A 15,613-nucleotide genomic window follows, 5' to 3' on the forward strand; every position below is an offset into this window, starting at 1 on the left:
ACTGTGATTATCCAGAACCAGTGTAGATAAGGTACGCTATCCATGATGGCCTACACACACGGAAACCAATATGCATAGCAATTCTAGGGCCCAATCGCTTTCACTTAAGGGTGCCAAGGACTGAACCTCGCGTGGCTACTACAAGCGCATTTCATGGCCGGATATTTTCAACAAATTTCACTCACTGGAACACTTCAAACAAAAAAGAGGTGAGATATTCTTTTTGCAAATCTCCTTTTCTTTTCAACATGGATTCCTCTGGAATGAATGGTAAGAAACCGCTTTAAAGAGGAACGCATGCTCAGACTACTCTCTCTTAGCATTGAAGGAATATACTACAGATACCAAAAGAGCTCAGTTCTCTTCCTTTGTGTCAAAGAAAAAAGAGAATACCTGAATGATCTATAAGGATAAATACCACTTCTGTTCATGGTTTGCATGGTGCTTGAATTCAGCAATATGAAACTGTACCCATGAAAGTAAAAAATACAGAGAAGAGATATAGCTATTGTAGTATAAATGAATCTGGACTCTCGTGTTTGATTTAAATCTCCATGGATGACAAGATCAACAAACACCTGATCGCGTATCGGCTTCGCAGCTTCTCCAGTCTCTTTCCATGGACTCCATTAATATTGATATCTCAGAGGCTATACTGATCATCAGATATATTGTTCCCTTACTGCAGCCTCTGTTTGACAACGACGGCCTAAACATCCGACTCGATTTCACGGCCACTAAGCTTGCTGAAAAGTGCAAGCGATCGCCTAACTTCAACGGATGCCCAGATTGCATCATCACGCGCTTCCCCTATCAAACAGATGACGGCATCAATATTGGCTACGATGAAGTGAAAAAAATACTGTGGCAAGCAGCCATGACTTGGTGAACTGGGACCTGGTTCGCCTTGCGTTCTTCGGCAATAGTGTCATTGATGACAATCATCTTGGTGGTAATATCAGTATTCACATTGTCGATAGGTTTGTGAGCATATGCCCAAAAAAAAAAAAGCTGAATGTATTCTATTTTCTAGCACCTTTCATCGTTTTTTATTTGATCAAGCTGAAACCTGATGGTATACACCATGGCATAATTGTTGCGCGTGCAATTCCCTATGTCTGTCTCAGAGATGCCTGCATACTTGACCAATCTGCCGCGCCTGAAGAATATCATTTACATAGCTGAAATACATTGCAAACAAGAAAGCAATAACGCTGATGCCTCCCCTTAGTACACTAAACTCTTTCTGGTCACCGACATTACCTTTTTGCTTGACAAGCAAAAAAAATAGAAAGAGAAAATATATCACTAACTATTGAAGTATCAATGAAACGCACGCATTAAGGCTTTGTTTCTTTATATATCTTGTCAGAAAGCTGGGAAGCGAGCATGTATGAGGCGCCATAGAGAGGGTGGAAAGAGATAGATAGGTACGTGAGCTGTAGTCAACATTTGACTGCTGTTTTGGGTGGAGGTTTTCAAAGGGATCTTTTCTGGTTGACGGCCATGTACGACAACCATCATAATAGGGATCCCCAGCCAAAAGAAATAAATAGTCAGAAAAAAAGGGTACAGTTTCGCGCATATTACCCAACTTTCGCGTTAGTGACTCCATTTGGCAAAATGGCCCAGTGAACTCCTTTACTTTTTATGCATTATTGTCAATAATCTTGTCCATTACCGTTCATGTACCTTTATTTACCTACTTCTTAAAAAAAATAAGCCAAGTGATCTTTTTCATCTTATTTAACATTATATCCTTTGAGCTTAAATCACTCTCTCTTATATATTTCATACATTTCATGTCTCAATCATGTATTTTTAGAAAGACTTTAAACATTAACCACAGAGACCTTTTTTTTTTTTCATATTGTAGATAGGCTTTCATAATTTTTTTTTATAATAACCAGACACGTGTTTATGTTTATGTTGTTTATTACAATTTCTTAACTTCTTTATATCAGACAATAAAAACAAGTATTTATAATATAGCATTTAGTTTTTATAATTGAACAGTTTTTTTTGTCTCGCAATTGTCAACTTGTTGGAGCAAAATTACCCTGTATCCACTGCCCTTTACGGACTTTTGGATTCAATTGACGAGAAACAAGGTAATCCTTGTGCTCTTTCTTCATTTTGGTTATAGCTGTGCAGGTTTTTTTTCATGCACTCCTGTAAAATAGCTATGTTAGCTACTGATTATTATATACAAAATGTTTTCGGCTTACAGCAAGCTTCCACACAAAGTTTCCAAGATCCAACATCTTTTCGATGTCGCTGGTGCTTCTTGGTATTTCCGTGTGATACAAATGTTCAAGAATTTGAACATCTTCTGTTAGCATTTGGAGAGACCACAGGTGAATATATTTGCCTAGAATTTTCAAAAAGCTTTAATACTCAAAAATGCACTCAAAAATAAACTAATACCTCTACCCATTACCTATGATGTCGCCCAGCAAAGCTTTTCAATGTGTAGCGTCAAGCTACACATGAGTTTATAAAGTCGCAACTAAGGTTGTCTCTTTTCAAGAAGAAGAAAGAAATAAAATAGAAATGTTGTTATTTTTAATTTTATGTTGTCAGTTTCTCAACAAAGATGCAAGAATACGTGTAATTATGATGCATTCAAATTTATATCAGAGAGAGTAAATTGGGCAGCCTTAGGTTAAGCAGAGACTTTGGTAGCATGAAGTTGTAAAGCAACGTCACATGTAGTGCCCTAAGGAAGCGACCGTAGTATTAACCTACTTTTGAGTGCACCAGTGTTTGCCTTTTAATATGGTGTATACTACGCGCACGAGGAAATCCACAAGACTAATGATACAAACACTACCTGTGATGTCGTCAACAAACCTTTTCAATGTGTAGCATCACGTTAAGCTTGTTCAGGAACAGACATCTTTCCATGTTCCTTGATGTAGGATAAGAATTTTTCTTTTAAGAAGAAAGAGATAAGATGTAAAATTTGACCAGAAAATGGCCAAACTACTCGTATTTCAATGTAACCTTCCTTATATGTCCATCCATGTGCTGCGTGTGTCTGTAGGGTGATTTCTTTTATATTTCTTTCATGTTTAAAGCAGTTATTCTCGTTGGTGGTCCTTCAAGAGGGACGCGTTTTAGACCCTTATCGCTTGATGTACCTAAGCCCTTATTTCCTGTGGCTGGAGCACCTCTTGTTTATCACCACTTGTCTGCTCTTTCTAAAGTAAAAGAACTGAAAGAAGTGTTGATCATTGGTTTCTTTGAAGATTCCGTGTTTTCCCAATTCATCGAACAAGCTTCCCAAGAATTCCCTCATCTTCACATCAAGTCAAGTTTAATCTATATAATCTTGTCATCATTCTAACCTTTTAATATAGATATCTTCGTGAATATCAAGCTTTAGGAACAGCTGGTGGAATCTATCATTTCCGTGATGAAGTCATACGTGGCAATCCTCAACAATTCTTTGTGATGCACGTCGATATTGCCTGCGATTTTCCTTTGAACGACATGATGGAAACACACATGAAACATCGTGGTCTTTGCACGATGCTCAGTACAAAAGTACCTCGCGACAGAGCAACCAAGTATGGTTGTTTGATTGCCGATCCAGAATCAAACCAGGTCCTTCACTATGTTGAAAAGCCAGACACGTATATCTCAGACTTGATCTCTTGTGGTGTCTATCTCTTTGATGTTGCTGTCTTTCAAGAGATCAAAAAGGCTATTGATGCCAAGAAGGAGAGGGAGACGATCGATGACACCTTTTATTCTTCGACAAGTGATGGTAAGCTTAGTCTTGAGAGAGACTTGCTCCGTCCCTTGGCAGAAGCTAAAAGGTTATATGCTCACCTGACACATGGTTTCTGGAAGCAGATCAAGACAGCTGGATCTGCTATCTCGGCTAATGCTGCTTATCTTGAATTACAACAGAGTCAACAGTCCGATCGATTAGCTCAGAATAAGCCTGAAGGACCAGAGATCAAGGGTGCTGTCTACATTCATCCTTCAGCTCAAGTCGATCCCACAGCCAAGGTAATTTTTTTTGTTATGTTGAGCTCGTAGAAATGATATTTCTATAGATTGGACCCAATGTTTCCATTGGTCCTCGTGTTGTCCTTGGTAAAGGTGTTCGAGTGAAGGATTCGATCATCCTCGATAACGTCACAGTCGATGTAAGAAATTAGTTCTTTCAATTTACATAGATACTGACTATATATATAGCATGCCAGTTGTATTCTTCATTCAGTCATTGGTTGGAGCAGTCGAATTGGTGCCTGGGCTCGTGTGGAAGGTACGGCTGTCAATGACGATAACGATGAAATGATGAAGAATGGTGTGAAGGCACAGAGTATTACTATTTTAGGTTAGTTTTTGTTGTTGTTGTCGAATCCACTGCCTCATACTGACGGTTAATTCACATAGGCAAAGAGGTCTCTGTTCATGACGAAACGATTATTCGTAACTGTATCGTCTTGCCTCACAAAGAACTCAAGTCATCCTACCACAGCCAAATCCTCATGTAATCATCGGCACGTGAATTGAAATAAAATCCTTTTTCGTCCCCTATTTTTTCTCTCTCTCTTTCTCTATAATAAATAATAGTAACAATGGCCAGCAGCAGTGGTTCAGAAAGTGAATATGCAAAGTATTGGATAGACTGGTTTTTGGATACAAAGGGCAATGAATACTTTTGTGAAGTGGATGAAGAATACATTTTGGACAGATTCAACTTGACTGGATTAAGTGCTGAGGTGCCCCAGTATTATACAGAAGCACTTAATATGATCACAGACAATTTTGGTATACTTTAATGAAATCTTGCTATTCAAATATATATAAATATGTATATATATGCTGTATTTGTTTCTATAGACGAGGAAAGTGTGGATGAGAAAGTAAGAGAAGAGATTGAAAAGACAGCTCGTCATTTATTTGGCCTCATTCATGCCAGATTTCTCATTACGAACAGAGGCTTATTCAAGATGGTAAATTAAGTATATAATTGTTGTTCATCTAATAAACATATCCTTTACTTTATAATAGCTTGATAAATACAAACGGGCAGAATTTGGTCGTTGCCCTCGAGTACTTTGTAACATGCAGTCATTATTACCTGTGGGACTATCTGATATTCCAATGACAAAGACAGTTAAGCTTTACTGTCCTCGATGTGAAGATATTTACAATCCAAAATCATCTCGACATGCAGCTATTGATGGTGCTTACTTTGGTACATCCTTCCCTCATATGTTATTTCAAGTCTATCCCAACTATTTGCCAAGCAAGAGCTCCGAGAGATATGTTCCTCGCATCTTTGGATTCAAGGTTCACAGCATTGCAGAACAGCACAGATGGCAGGATCAATATAAAGAGCAACAGTTTAAAGGAAACTAGACGTAATAAATCAATCTTTTTTGTGTATGCATAAACCTGAGTCAATTTTGCTCTTTTTTTTATTCTTTTTTTTTTTTTTTTGTCTTTAAAATGGGAAACACAAATTCAACTGAATCTAATGTTCAACAGAGAAGAAGCAGAAACAATAGCAACTCTACTTCTGTTAGCTCTGACTTTCCAACCATAACAGCTCATAGCAATAATAATAATAATAATAATACATGTCAGACAGAGTACCCACAGCTATCAGTAACAGAGCCTCCACCTGAGATTCATCCAATTGAAGTGACCGAAGTCAAGCAAGAACCAAAAGAGACAACCAAGGCTGTTCCTGTGGCCACAGGTAAATCAGGCTGGGTGTCAAGCGCTACAGGTGGAGCCAGTCCGTGGTTTAACTCGTTATCTTCTTCGACATCGTCTCATCAACATCGTGCATCTATCAGTGGTCCATACTATCGCGCTCGTGGTATGAGTATTACTCGTGACTCAGAAAACGATGAGGAACCCATTACCCCAACAACAGCAACAACAACGGCAACAACGGCAACAGTGCCAACAAAAGCCCAAGGTAAACACCAGTTTTTTTAATTATATAATGCCCCATTTTACGGGGTTCTTATACTCTGCATATCTGATAGGTGTCCCCACTATTATCACTTGGACTCAAGGAGGAAATAATGTTTATGTTACAGGGACCTTTAATGGATGGAAACACAAGATCAAGCTAGTGAAGAGGCAAGATGACATGTTGATTTATATATGCTTATATCCTAACTCTTTCTCTTTTCTTTAGCACGCATGATTTCAGTGCCGTATTGGAATTACCGCCCGGCACTCATCGACTTAAATTTATTGTCGATGACGAGTGGAAATGTTCGAATGACTTGGAGACAGCAACAGATCCAGATGGAAATTTGGTCAACTACCTACAGGTTATGGACGAAGAGGAGGAGGAAAGACTGGGCGAAGGAGAAGAGGATATAGTATCATCTACAGAATCAATAGATGAAGAGTACACGAATACCATCCCACCAGAGCTACTGATGTTATCTGAATCAGCCGAGAGTGATGGACAGAGAAAGCCTAGTGCAGACTGGGAAAAGAAACAGCCGCAGCCACCGATATTACCTCCTCATCTTGATAAAGTGTTGTTGAACTCACAAACAGTGAGCGAAGAAGACAATTCAGTGCTGCATGAACCAAACCATGTCACCTTAAATCATTTATATGCATGTTCTATCAAAGATAATGTCATGGCTTTGGCAACAACAACGCGATATCGTAAAAAGGTATGTAAGTAGAATGAAAGTGATAAACCTGTGCTTATTGTTCATTTGTCATAGTACGTTACAACGATGTATTATCGTCCTGCGATTTCAAAGAACTAAAACGAATAAAAGCATCCTCAACAAAAATAGATCTCTCAAGCACCATATTTTCCGTATGATACAGGATCTTTCTATAAAGAATAGGGGGAGAATACCCTGAGAAATAACGTTGCCATAGATGCTAAATGATCAACAATATCACCCTGTGTTTGCAGTTATTGTCTTTGTTCTTTTCAAACATACTTTCTATACATATTGTTCTGCATTTCTGACCCTAGAGAATCCTTGACAAATTTCCTTTTTTTTAAAAAAAAAAAAAGAAAGTACGGTGCTTCCAGCAAGCAATATCGCAGTCAGTCAAAGTTGATGTCGTTGGTTGTTCAAAATTAATTTCGCGTTTTCAGAAATGGAAGCCGTATTTTTAGAAACCATGCCGTGTGCTTTTGAAAATGATGTCGCGTCACAGTGATTTCTTGGCGATCAAAAAAGAATCATTACTTCTTTATGTAAAAGGATACACTTCTTTAAAAGATAAATCCTTCTTATGGTAAAAGCAGTATCATAACCCAGATCATGAAATGGACAACAAGATCAGCGCCAGGGACGAATTAAAAGCTGTCTTTATGAACTCAAAAGCCGTTAGTCAATCATGTCCTCAGTAATTATAATCCACGCTTAGAATAGTGGTGAAATTTATACTGTAATTTTTCTGATTTCGTTAGAGTGAGTTAGGTAGCTTTGTTATAAGGCAAGAGCTTGAGTAGTATAGTGACCACCATATCTTATTAAAAGATCAGCTGTTAAGTTCGTAACGGTATAAAGATAAAAGAATAAGAGCAGGAACTTTTGTAACAAAAGTCAAGGCCTGCTTATTGTATGAATATAAAAATAAAAGAAAAAAAAAAAGGAGGTTTGATTCAATTGATTGATCGATTTCAGAATGACCTTGACAAGGAGAAGCAAGAAACAAGGCTATTTATTTTGTTTTTGAGAGAACATCAGGGCTACTTTTTATATCGACTTTTTCGAAAATATGAAAATTTCGTACAAACAAAATTTTCATTTTGATCCTGTGCTTCTCGATTACCGAACTCGTCTAATATGTCACAATACAACTGGAAACTGAGACTTTGTTCCGTATGCGCTAGAGATTGTTTTTTTGACTTGGCCATGATGATCAGGTCGTCCAAGTAGCCGGATATCCGAATCCCTTTCCGACGAGTCCACCGTAGGAGTGGCTTCAAGGTTTATAACATCAGTGGAGAGAGGCTTAGGCTGAAAAAAAGGACGTGGTACTGGTTGTTGTATTCAGCTTTAATTGTAATTTAAAAAAGCCATTAAGTCGATGGCTTGCGAAGTAGATTTTTTATTAAGAAGAGCTGAATACCATTAAATTAAGTTTGTGTAGAGAATATATGGCTGCTAATTATATTAATGTCGTCGCTGACATTATTTATACATATATTATGCTGGTTACTAAGGCAAACGCTTGATGTACTCAAAAACAAGCTAATGCTACGAGCGCTTCCTTGGAGCACTACATGTGACGTTGCTTTACAACTTCATGCTACCAAAGTCTCTGCTTAACCTAAGGCTGCCCAATTTACTCTCTCTGATATAAATTTGAATGCATCATAATTACACGTATTCTTGCATCTTTGTTGAGAAACTGACAACATAAAATTAAAAATAACAACATTTCTATTTTATTTCTTTCTTCTTCTTGAAAAGAGACAACCTTAGTTGCGACTTTATAAACTCATGTGTAGCTTGACGCTACACATTGAAAAGCTTTGCTGGGCGACATCATAGGTAATGGGTAGAGGTATTAGTTTATTTTTGAGTGCATTTTTGAGTGCACCAAGTGTTTGCCGTAACGAATATCCGATTTGCTGATTTTTTGCATCAAAATCCCTAGCATCCAAGTTCATCACCCATCCTCAGTTTCCATATTGTTTACAAACATTCAGCGATCGCTTTCCCAAGGATGTAATTCTTGCAACATATGATAGTATTCAAGTAGAATAAGGACAACCTGCTTCCCATCCCTGCTTTTGCCAACTTCTTTACATCTGGAGAAAGAAGCATTCTGACAATCTGTACTATGAACGATCCGATGGCCATTCAACTATACCAAACAGCAATGAAAAGCGTTGTTGACAGTGAAACGTACGAGAAATCAAGTAAGAGCAAGTTATCTGCATTTCGATCCATCTGTGGTATCCTGGAGAATCAATTTGTGAAGGTCACAAGCTGTATACTAACCGATCCAAAGTGTGCTGCTAAGTATGCCAAGAATGGCCAGGCGTATTGCGCTCATCTGAAAAGAAAATACGAGGATATCGCTACTGACGACAGTTAACTCTAGGAAAAACATTTTGACATTAACAGAACCTACCTTTTTGCAATCTCATCTAACGATTTATATTTCTGCGGTAGTGTGACGCCGTTGGAAGGTCCAGAAGAGGCTGAGATAACCGTGTTAAATCGATTGTCCTCCAGAACCGATGATTGAGAGCTCATGGAAAAGTTCAAGAAAGGCAACCCTGGCCGAATGAATTGGCTGATGTGCTTTGATACTGGAAGAGCTCGTGACCACTTCGCAAAGTATTTCAACTACAACAGCCTGAAAGTTAACTACCACAAAAAAAATCTAGCACATCATCAAACAAAGGTAATAGCTTGTAGCCAATGTCTATAAGTTTTTCTGTATTCTCTATATGGACACTCCACCTTCATCGACATTAATTTGAAAATATTTTCCCCAGCATTTGTAAGAATGCGTAACAAAACCTTTGAAGTGACTTTTCTGCGCACTGTTGCAGGCCCCTGTAATTCTTTTTGATAAAGTATCTTCCTGCAAAAGCCTATGACGCTTAACCTTACTCTTTGCTACTGTCCAGAACTGTTTTATTGGGTTAGGCTCAGGAGAGTAAGTAGGAAGGTGCACACATTGGTGTCCTTGATACTCAATATACCTTTTTATGTTTTCATGCGTGTGAATGGGTGCATTATCCATGACTATATAATGGCGTTTCATGTGTGGATATTTGCCCATTTCATCGAAAGTCATTTTTAAGAAGCTAATATAGTGACCTATTACTATTCCTGAGCTAATATATTCATCAGTCTTTTTCTTCTTTGCAGGCTTCGGTTTTTTTTTACGCCAACTGCAATCAAACCTGTAGCAGAGGTAGCATCCAATATAGGCGTCATGCTTGCTCTCGTTGTTGGTCGAGTAACAATAGTATGAGTACCTTTTGTATACCATGCTTTTGATCGTTTCATATTGATATTAAAAGCAGACTCGTCAAGAAGTTCATGTCTGCATTTTCCCACTTACAAACCCAATTGTACCGCTCCTCAATCTTTGCTGGACTGTTTCTTTCAATAGAATGAAAATCAGCTTTCTTCAACGAAAGGCTGCATTCGTTTCTCATGAAAATATAAACAGTGCTACGTGAAAATTTGAGATCACTGAACCGTTTCAATAAGTGCTCGGTCGCTTTAACCACAGCAGCAGATGGATTAGCATCAATGAATTCGACAGCAGCGTTTTATGCTCTTCAGTCAAGATACATCTACGGCCAACCTGTTTACAGTTCTTAAAAATACTACCAGAACGCATATGTTATTGCTTAACCCATCTCTGAGAAGTTCGAATATGAATGCTCAACTGCTTCGCGGTAGCTGATGTATTCACACACTTTTCAATCTTCAGATCGAAATATCTAGTCTTATCCTGGATAGCGTAGCGCATATAATCACGTTTTACATTGGTCTCTTTCATTTGAATGTCTTCATCTTTTGGCTTTTCAATAAGCATTGGGCAACCCAATGAATAGCCACTGGAGGCTGCATTTTTCAAGTATTCACTATGAGTCGCAATAGCCTCAACAGCAAATTCATCCTGATCAACAATGTACTCCAGAGTTCAGGGCCTCCATTCTCATCAACAGCATTTCCATGCCCATCTTCAAATAAGAATACTGTGTTCATGTTAAAATGTAAAGGATTGAAAGAGAAAAAAAAAAAAAAAAAAAAAAAAAAAAAAAAAAAAAACACCCAGGAAAAAGGTCTTTCTTTTATCATATTCAAAGGAGAGATTCTATTTAATTTGACTTATCACTAAAAGTGTGTGCACGTAATCTTATAATGTATGAATTCACGCTATTCATACTGATTACAGCCGTTTAGCTCAATGTCAGTCATAAGCAGATATTGTGCTACGACAGTTTTTTAAATTTGAAAAACCCTTAGAGTGAAGTCAGAGCAAATAGGTTACGGCAGTAAGACACAGAAGCTTCGAGTACAACTCCAAAGAGCGAAGAAAGCAAACGCACAAAGAATAACGAGCGTTGAAAATGCAGCTAGTAGAAAAAGTATCAAAAAAGATGAAAGCGTTGCCAGACTTGAAGAATGGTATCAACAAACCGTAAGACATCGAGAGCAACTGAGGGATTTCTACTACTCACCAACAAGAGTAAGACAGAAGCGTACCTATGAGCTGCAAAGGCGAAGATATACTGATGAATTATACTCCAATGAACGTCGATACGCTACAGGCTCTGATAAGTCACAGCATATTATGTTTGTTGGCGATGGAGGCTATTGTATTGGTTCCACAATCAAAAGGCATTTGAAATATAGAGGTCAATAGAAGCCAAAAAAGAACAGTTTGTACACTTCTGCATGTATTACTAACGAACATAACACCTCGTAAACCTGCTTTTTTGCTTCAAGCAGCTCCAGTGTCCTTTGCGAGTTACTGGAAACACCAAGCCGAAAGCTGTGAACGGCGTATTTCAATGTGTTAGTCCGGGTTGTCCTTCTGTTCTCGCAGGAAAAGCCACCCATGCTCGTGACAGTTTAAGTGCTATGGCCATAGGCTTACCTGGCCTTGTAACCCTTCTTTTCGGGCCACATTTCCTCAGCTTGATCCAATTAACACAGCCCCTCCAAAACTGCAGCATTTGAACACTTCGCCGCTACTTTCTGAAAAAGAAACGTAGATGGGCCTATAGCTGTCGGCTATAATACCTTTTGGGTAAGTTTTGTTAAAGAACATAGATCAATAAGCTAATTTTTTTTATTTACTTGCTTCTTTTTTCACTCTTCACTATCTGCCCTGGTATGTATCCGAGAATATGTCAGTTTCTTTACTAACACTATTGCTGTGTCTCAATTTGGGACTCGTAGTTCACTTACTCTCTCAGTATAATAAATTACGTAAAATGACAAGATATAACATGATTGACATTATATTGCTGTTTATATTCATAGTATCTTTGTTATTTTTTCTCTTTTGGTCATTATTCCAAGGCTGTCACTTTATTCGCAAAATTCACAAAAAGAAATAAAATACTATATATCATTAGTTTACAAATTATTCATCCTCGTCTTCAGAATCTTCGATTATTCGTTTTGTTCGATAATTCTAATAAAAATAACTTTAGCACCTCCCTAAAGACACAATGGTGTTTACCTTTTTATCCTTCTTTCTTAACAATGCATCTTTTTCATCTTCTTCTTCAGGTTGTTCCTCGTCTCTTTCCTTTCGCTTTTTACCTCGCTTACTTGATTTCTTTTCTTCATCAATATCATCTTCATCTACTTGTAAACTGGCCATCATCAAGTTATCTTCTCGCACCTTTTCCATCAATTTACGACGTGCTTCTTCCATTTTTTCTCTTTCAATTTGTTCCAGTCTACGTTTCTCGTCTTCTATCGCACGCTGTTTAGCAATATCTTCCTCTCGCCTCTTTTTAGCAAGCTCCAGCTTTTCTCTTTTTTGTTCCTCAAACTGAACTTGTTCTGCTAGCTTTCTCTCCAACTGAGTTCGCAGTGTTTCACCATATCGTTCACGCTGCTCAACGATCTTTTTGTCATAGAGGGTATGTTCATCAACACTGATCAATTGGCGGAATGTACGTTGTCCGAAGTCTAGGTATTCGAGAGCGCGACGCATGCTTTTTGAATCGCGCTGCTCTTGAGTCAAATCTGCAATTTGTTGAGCATATGATTGCTGAACGAGAGCAAGGTTATATAAAGTTGTCTTGTCCGAAGGGCACAGGCTAAGTGCTTTCACAGTATTCTTTAATGATTCGTGCATTGCTTCATGATCTTTCTCTGCTTTAGCAAGTATGTATTGTGCCCTTGCGAGACAGAGAAGCAGATTGATATCCTTATTGTTGAAAAATTTTCTAGAACAGTTTTCATACTAGGATAAACGGTCAGTTCTATTTGCGTGCACATTCCTTGACTCACCATAACAATAGCTTGTCTATATTGCTTCAATTCAACAAAAATATGTGCTAAGTTAACCCATACGCTAGAGTTTCCTACATTTGATTCTCTAACTTGGTTAAATAAATCTCTTGCTTGCTCAATGTGGCCATTTTCAGCAATGGTAATAGCCAAACCATTAGCAGCATATACATTAGTAGGGTCTCTTCTTAACGCCTGCGAATAAAAGTTAACTGCCAACTTATATGACTCAATTCTTTGCTGTTTGGCCTTTTCAGACTTTAATTCTCTGGCAGTAGCAGCATGGTAGTTTCCGAGGGCAACGTGTGTATATAAATCGTCTTTATCGCAGTCTCTTAAAACCTTTTCAAAAGATCGTTTGGATAATTTCTCAGTAGTAAGTGCTTGTGCTTGACCGATCATGATCCATGCCTTTGCATCCATTGGTTCAGTATCAAATACTTCTTTATAATATTCAATGGCTTCCGTTGATCTACCAAGCGATTGTTCGATGGCTCCCATTCGTAAATGAGCTAAACAAAATCAACGTTAGTGTTAATAAAGTTCTTAAAGAAGATATACATACCATCGACATAAGTGGGATAATCTTCTATTAATTTTGTGTATATGGCAGTAGCCTTTTCTGTTTCCAATTTTTCTTCATATAACCTTGCCAAATTATAACTCATTGTCAACTTCAAATTCTTTTCTTCTTCATCGCTTGCTTCGGTTGATTGAATGGCGAGACCGTAATAATGCTCAGCATCAGCAAAATTGTTTAGTGTATGGTGCATAACAGCAATATTATTCAACAATTGTGGTCTAATCTCTTTCACTCGCTTCTGAGCAAACTCGTCATCTTTGGGTAAGTCATCCAAGAGTTTAAGGGCTTGTTGATAATCTATTCATACGTTGTAAGTAGCATAACTAATCATGGACGATAGACACATACATTTTAATGCTAAAGCACCGTCTTTTTCTTCGTGCATTTCCGCAATCTCCATGCATAAAAGAGGATCTTCATTTGTATGCTCCATAAGCTTATCAAACAATGCGACTGATTTTTCCTTATCGCCAACAAGTCCATATAATGAACCAAGTATCTTCATTACTTCAGCACATTCAGGTTCAGCTTTGAGAATCTTTTCGAATATCTCAATAGCCGGCTTACGCTCTCCTCTTTTTAACAGCATCTGACCCATACCAAATTGTGCTAGCAAATGATCAGGATTTAATTCAAGAGCTTGGGCATAAAATTTGTGTGCGTCTTCGAAATTCTGCATTTGATGATGCGTTCTTGCAATTTGATAAGATGATTCAGCCTTTGTTATATTATTAGAAGCTGCGTCTATTGCTTTAGAAGCGGCCGCTATTGTCTATTGATGGATTGATAAGGCATCCTGACAGTCAACTACATTTGGGGGCTCACCTTTTCAAAGTTATGTGTCAAAAAGAAATGATCTGCCATCATGTTTAACGTCACAGGATGACTGATATTTGCCCGGTGTGCTTGCTGCATATGTTGAAGGCCAAGACGCAGGCTGGCTTCTTGTTGCAGGGGGCCATTTTCTAGCTTTTTTGATTCATTCAATTCCAATATAGACAGCATAATCAACGCAGTTGCATTTGGTACTGAGCTCTAAAGAAAAAAAAAAAACAGCTCAAGTTAGTAAAGAAAATAGCAAGTTTTTTTTTTTTTTTTTTTACCACTTCGGTGCATCTTTTTAATGCAGCTTTAGCTTCAGGATACATCTTTAGCTGTGCAAAACACTGTGCAATACCCAACCGAATCTCTACTCCTGAAAACCTGCCTCGTGAGTATCGTAGAGCGTCCTGGTAGCTCTTTAAAGCTGCTTTATATTGTTGTAAATGGTATTGAATTTTTGCTCGACCCAGTAGGGCAGGAATGCAGTTCGGGCGCTTTTCGAGAATCATGTTGAACGAACGAGCAGCTTCATCTACCTTTCGTAAAAGTATATACAAATTGCCCTTGACAATAAATGTAGGCTCATATTGATTATGAATACGATCGGCTTCATTAACATATTGAGTAGCTTCATCTATATGTTTTTGTCGCTGATTTTCATCTGATTGTTTTCTAGCAAGACGGAGGTGAAGTGTTGCGATTAAAGTCAACAGTGGAAGCTTCTGCCGTGGTTGAGTATGCGCTGATTGACTTGCTAATCAAGATTGTAAGCATCCTTACACGATCATTATTCGTATAAATACCCATAGTCAAAGCCGCCTGAATGACAGCTATGCTTTGCTCTATTTTATCTTGTTCATAATATTCTGTCTATTTTACGCGTCAATATTTCTGGATATTTAATAAAAATGTATGATTACCGCAAGCATTCGGTAATATGGAAGTCCAACAAACTCTTGACGAAAGATGTCTGTTAATTCAATGGGGTTCGCAGGTAAATCATTACAGACAACTTCAAGTACTTGTTCATGCTGAAGAGGAACTTCGATTGTTTTAGATCTTGTGCCGTAACTAAAACTAGAAGAAGCCATGTTGAGTTGCAATAAAAAAGAGAGGAAGAGAAATCACTTTTCTTTTTATTTATATCCTGTTGAGGGAAATAAATTAAAAAAAGAGAAAAGAGATCAATTGAACTCCGACACAAAAACTAGAAGGGTTGCGTCACTGATTA

At 37.9% G+C, this 15,613-nt stretch overlaps 7 protein-coding genes across 7 annotated transcripts; 6 read left to right on the forward strand and 1 right to left on the reverse strand.

The window, feature by feature from the left end:
• Window positions 1-248: 248 nt before the first annotated feature.
• On the forward strand, window positions 249-999 carry RHIMIDRAFT_290755 (uncharacterized protein; the record flags this gene model as incomplete). Its single annotated transcript, XM_023613756.1, has 2 exons — window positions 249-270; window positions 567-999. The coding sequence occupies 2 exons, from the start codon at window positions 249-251 to the stop codon at window positions 887-889; spliced, it is 345 nt and encodes a 114-aa protein (XP_023467679.1). The 3' UTR covers window positions 890-999.
• A 2,071-nt stretch (window positions 1,000-3,070) lies between these two features.
• Window positions 3,071-4,511, forward strand: RHIMIDRAFT_287184 (nucleotide-diphospho-sugar transferase; the record flags this gene model as incomplete). The annotated part of the gene is made up of 5 exons (XM_023613452.1): window positions 3,071-3,312; window positions 3,363-4,020; window positions 4,068-4,160; window positions 4,210-4,351; window positions 4,411-4,511. 5 exons carry the CDS (start codon window positions 3,071-3,073, stop codon window positions 4,509-4,511), a joined length of 1,236 nt encoding a protein of 411 aa, XP_023467680.1.
• RHIMIDRAFT_112520 (uncharacterized protein) lies at window positions 4,319-5,443 on the forward strand. The gene is made up of 4 exons (XM_023605264.1): window positions 4,319-4,351; window positions 4,411-4,788; window positions 4,861-4,973; window positions 5,032-5,443. The coding sequence occupies exons 2-4, from the start codon at window positions 4,596-4,598 to the stop codon at window positions 5,380-5,382; spliced, it is 657 nt and encodes a 218-aa protein (XP_023467681.1). The 5' UTR covers window positions 4,319-4,351; window positions 4,411-4,595; the 3' UTR covers window positions 5,383-5,443.
• A 534-nt stretch (window positions 5,444-5,977) lies between these two features.
• On the forward strand, window positions 5,978-6,683 carry RHIMIDRAFT_200497 (AMPKBI-domain-containing protein; the record flags this gene model as incomplete). Its single annotated transcript, XM_023606459.1, has 2 exons — window positions 5,978-6,129; window positions 6,176-6,683. The coding sequence occupies 2 exons, from the start codon at window positions 5,978-5,980 to the stop codon at window positions 6,681-6,683; spliced, it is 660 nt and encodes a 219-aa protein (XP_023467682.1).
• Window positions 6,684-8,511: 1,828 nt separating this feature from the next.
• RHIMIDRAFT_277829 (uncharacterized protein) lies at window positions 8,512-9,339 on the forward strand. Its single transcript, XM_023612706.1, has 2 exons — window positions 8,512-8,535; window positions 8,629-9,339. The coding sequence occupies exon 2, from the start codon at window positions 8,815-8,817 to the stop codon at window positions 9,070-9,072; it is 258 nt and encodes an 85-aa protein (XP_023467683.1). The 5' UTR covers window positions 8,512-8,535; window positions 8,629-8,814; the 3' UTR covers window positions 9,073-9,339.
• A 1,606-nt stretch (window positions 9,340-10,945) lies between these two features.
• On the forward strand, window positions 10,946-11,370 carry RHIMIDRAFT_290759 (uncharacterized protein; the record flags this gene model as incomplete). Its single annotated transcript, XM_023613757.1, has 2 exons — window positions 10,946-11,145; window positions 11,193-11,370. Exons 1-2 carry the CDS (start codon window positions 11,075-11,077, stop codon window positions 11,368-11,370), a joined length of 249 nt encoding a protein of 82 aa, XP_023467684.1. The 5' UTR covers window positions 10,946-11,074.
• A 513-nt stretch (window positions 11,371-11,883) lies between these two features.
• RHIMIDRAFT_213684 (TPR-like protein) lies at window positions 11,884-15,547 on the reverse strand. The gene is made up of 9 exons (XM_023607255.1): window positions 15,303-15,547; window positions 15,186-15,252; window positions 14,664-15,136; window positions 14,386-14,595; window positions 13,909-14,332; window positions 13,543-13,857; window positions 12,978-13,489; window positions 12,196-12,930; window positions 11,884-12,147 (listed from the first exon to the last, which is right to left on the reverse strand). The coding sequence occupies exons 1-9, from the start codon at window positions 15,471-15,473 to the stop codon at window positions 12,097-12,099; spliced, it is 2,958 nt and encodes a 985-aa protein (XP_023467685.1). The 5' UTR covers window positions 15,474-15,547; the 3' UTR covers window positions 11,884-12,096.
• Window positions 15,548-15,613: the final 66 nt, after the last annotated feature.

This window comes from Rhizopus microsporus (assembly GCF_002708625.1).
Source record: "Rhizopus microsporus ATCC 52813 unplaced genomic scaffold scaffold_5, whole genome shotgun sequence".
NCBI lineage: Eukaryota > Fungi > Mucoromycota > Mucoromycetes > Mucorales > Rhizopodaceae > Rhizopus > Rhizopus microsporus.

Coding starts and splice junctions, on each gene's coding strand:
- RHIMIDRAFT_112520 (XM_023605264.1), top strand. CDS start 4,596: ATGGCCAGCAGCAGTGGTTCAGAAAGTGAATATGCAAAGTATTGGATA. Junction 4,789..4,860: donor TATGATCACAGACAATTTTG/GTATACTTTAAT, acceptor TTGTTTCTATAG/ACGAGGAAAGTGTGGATGAG. Junction 4,974..5,031: donor ACAGAGGCTTATTCAAGATG/GTAAATTAAGTA, acceptor ACTTTATAATAG/CTTGATAAATACAAACGGGC.
- RHIMIDRAFT_277829 (XM_023612706.1), top strand. CDS start 8,815: ATGAACGATCCGATGGCCATTCAACTATACCAAACAGCAATGAAAAGC.
- RHIMIDRAFT_213684 (XM_023607255.1), bottom strand. CDS start 15,473: ATGGCTTCTTCTAGTTTTAGTTACGGCACAAGATCTAAAACAATCGAA. Junction 15,253..15,302: donor CATATTACCGAATGCTTGCG/GTAATCATACAT, acceptor CGCGTAAAATAG/ACAGAATATTATGAACAAGA. Junction 13,490..13,542: donor TTATCCCACTTATGTCGATG/GTATGTATATCT, acceptor GATTTTGTTTAG/CTCATTTACGAATGGGAGCC.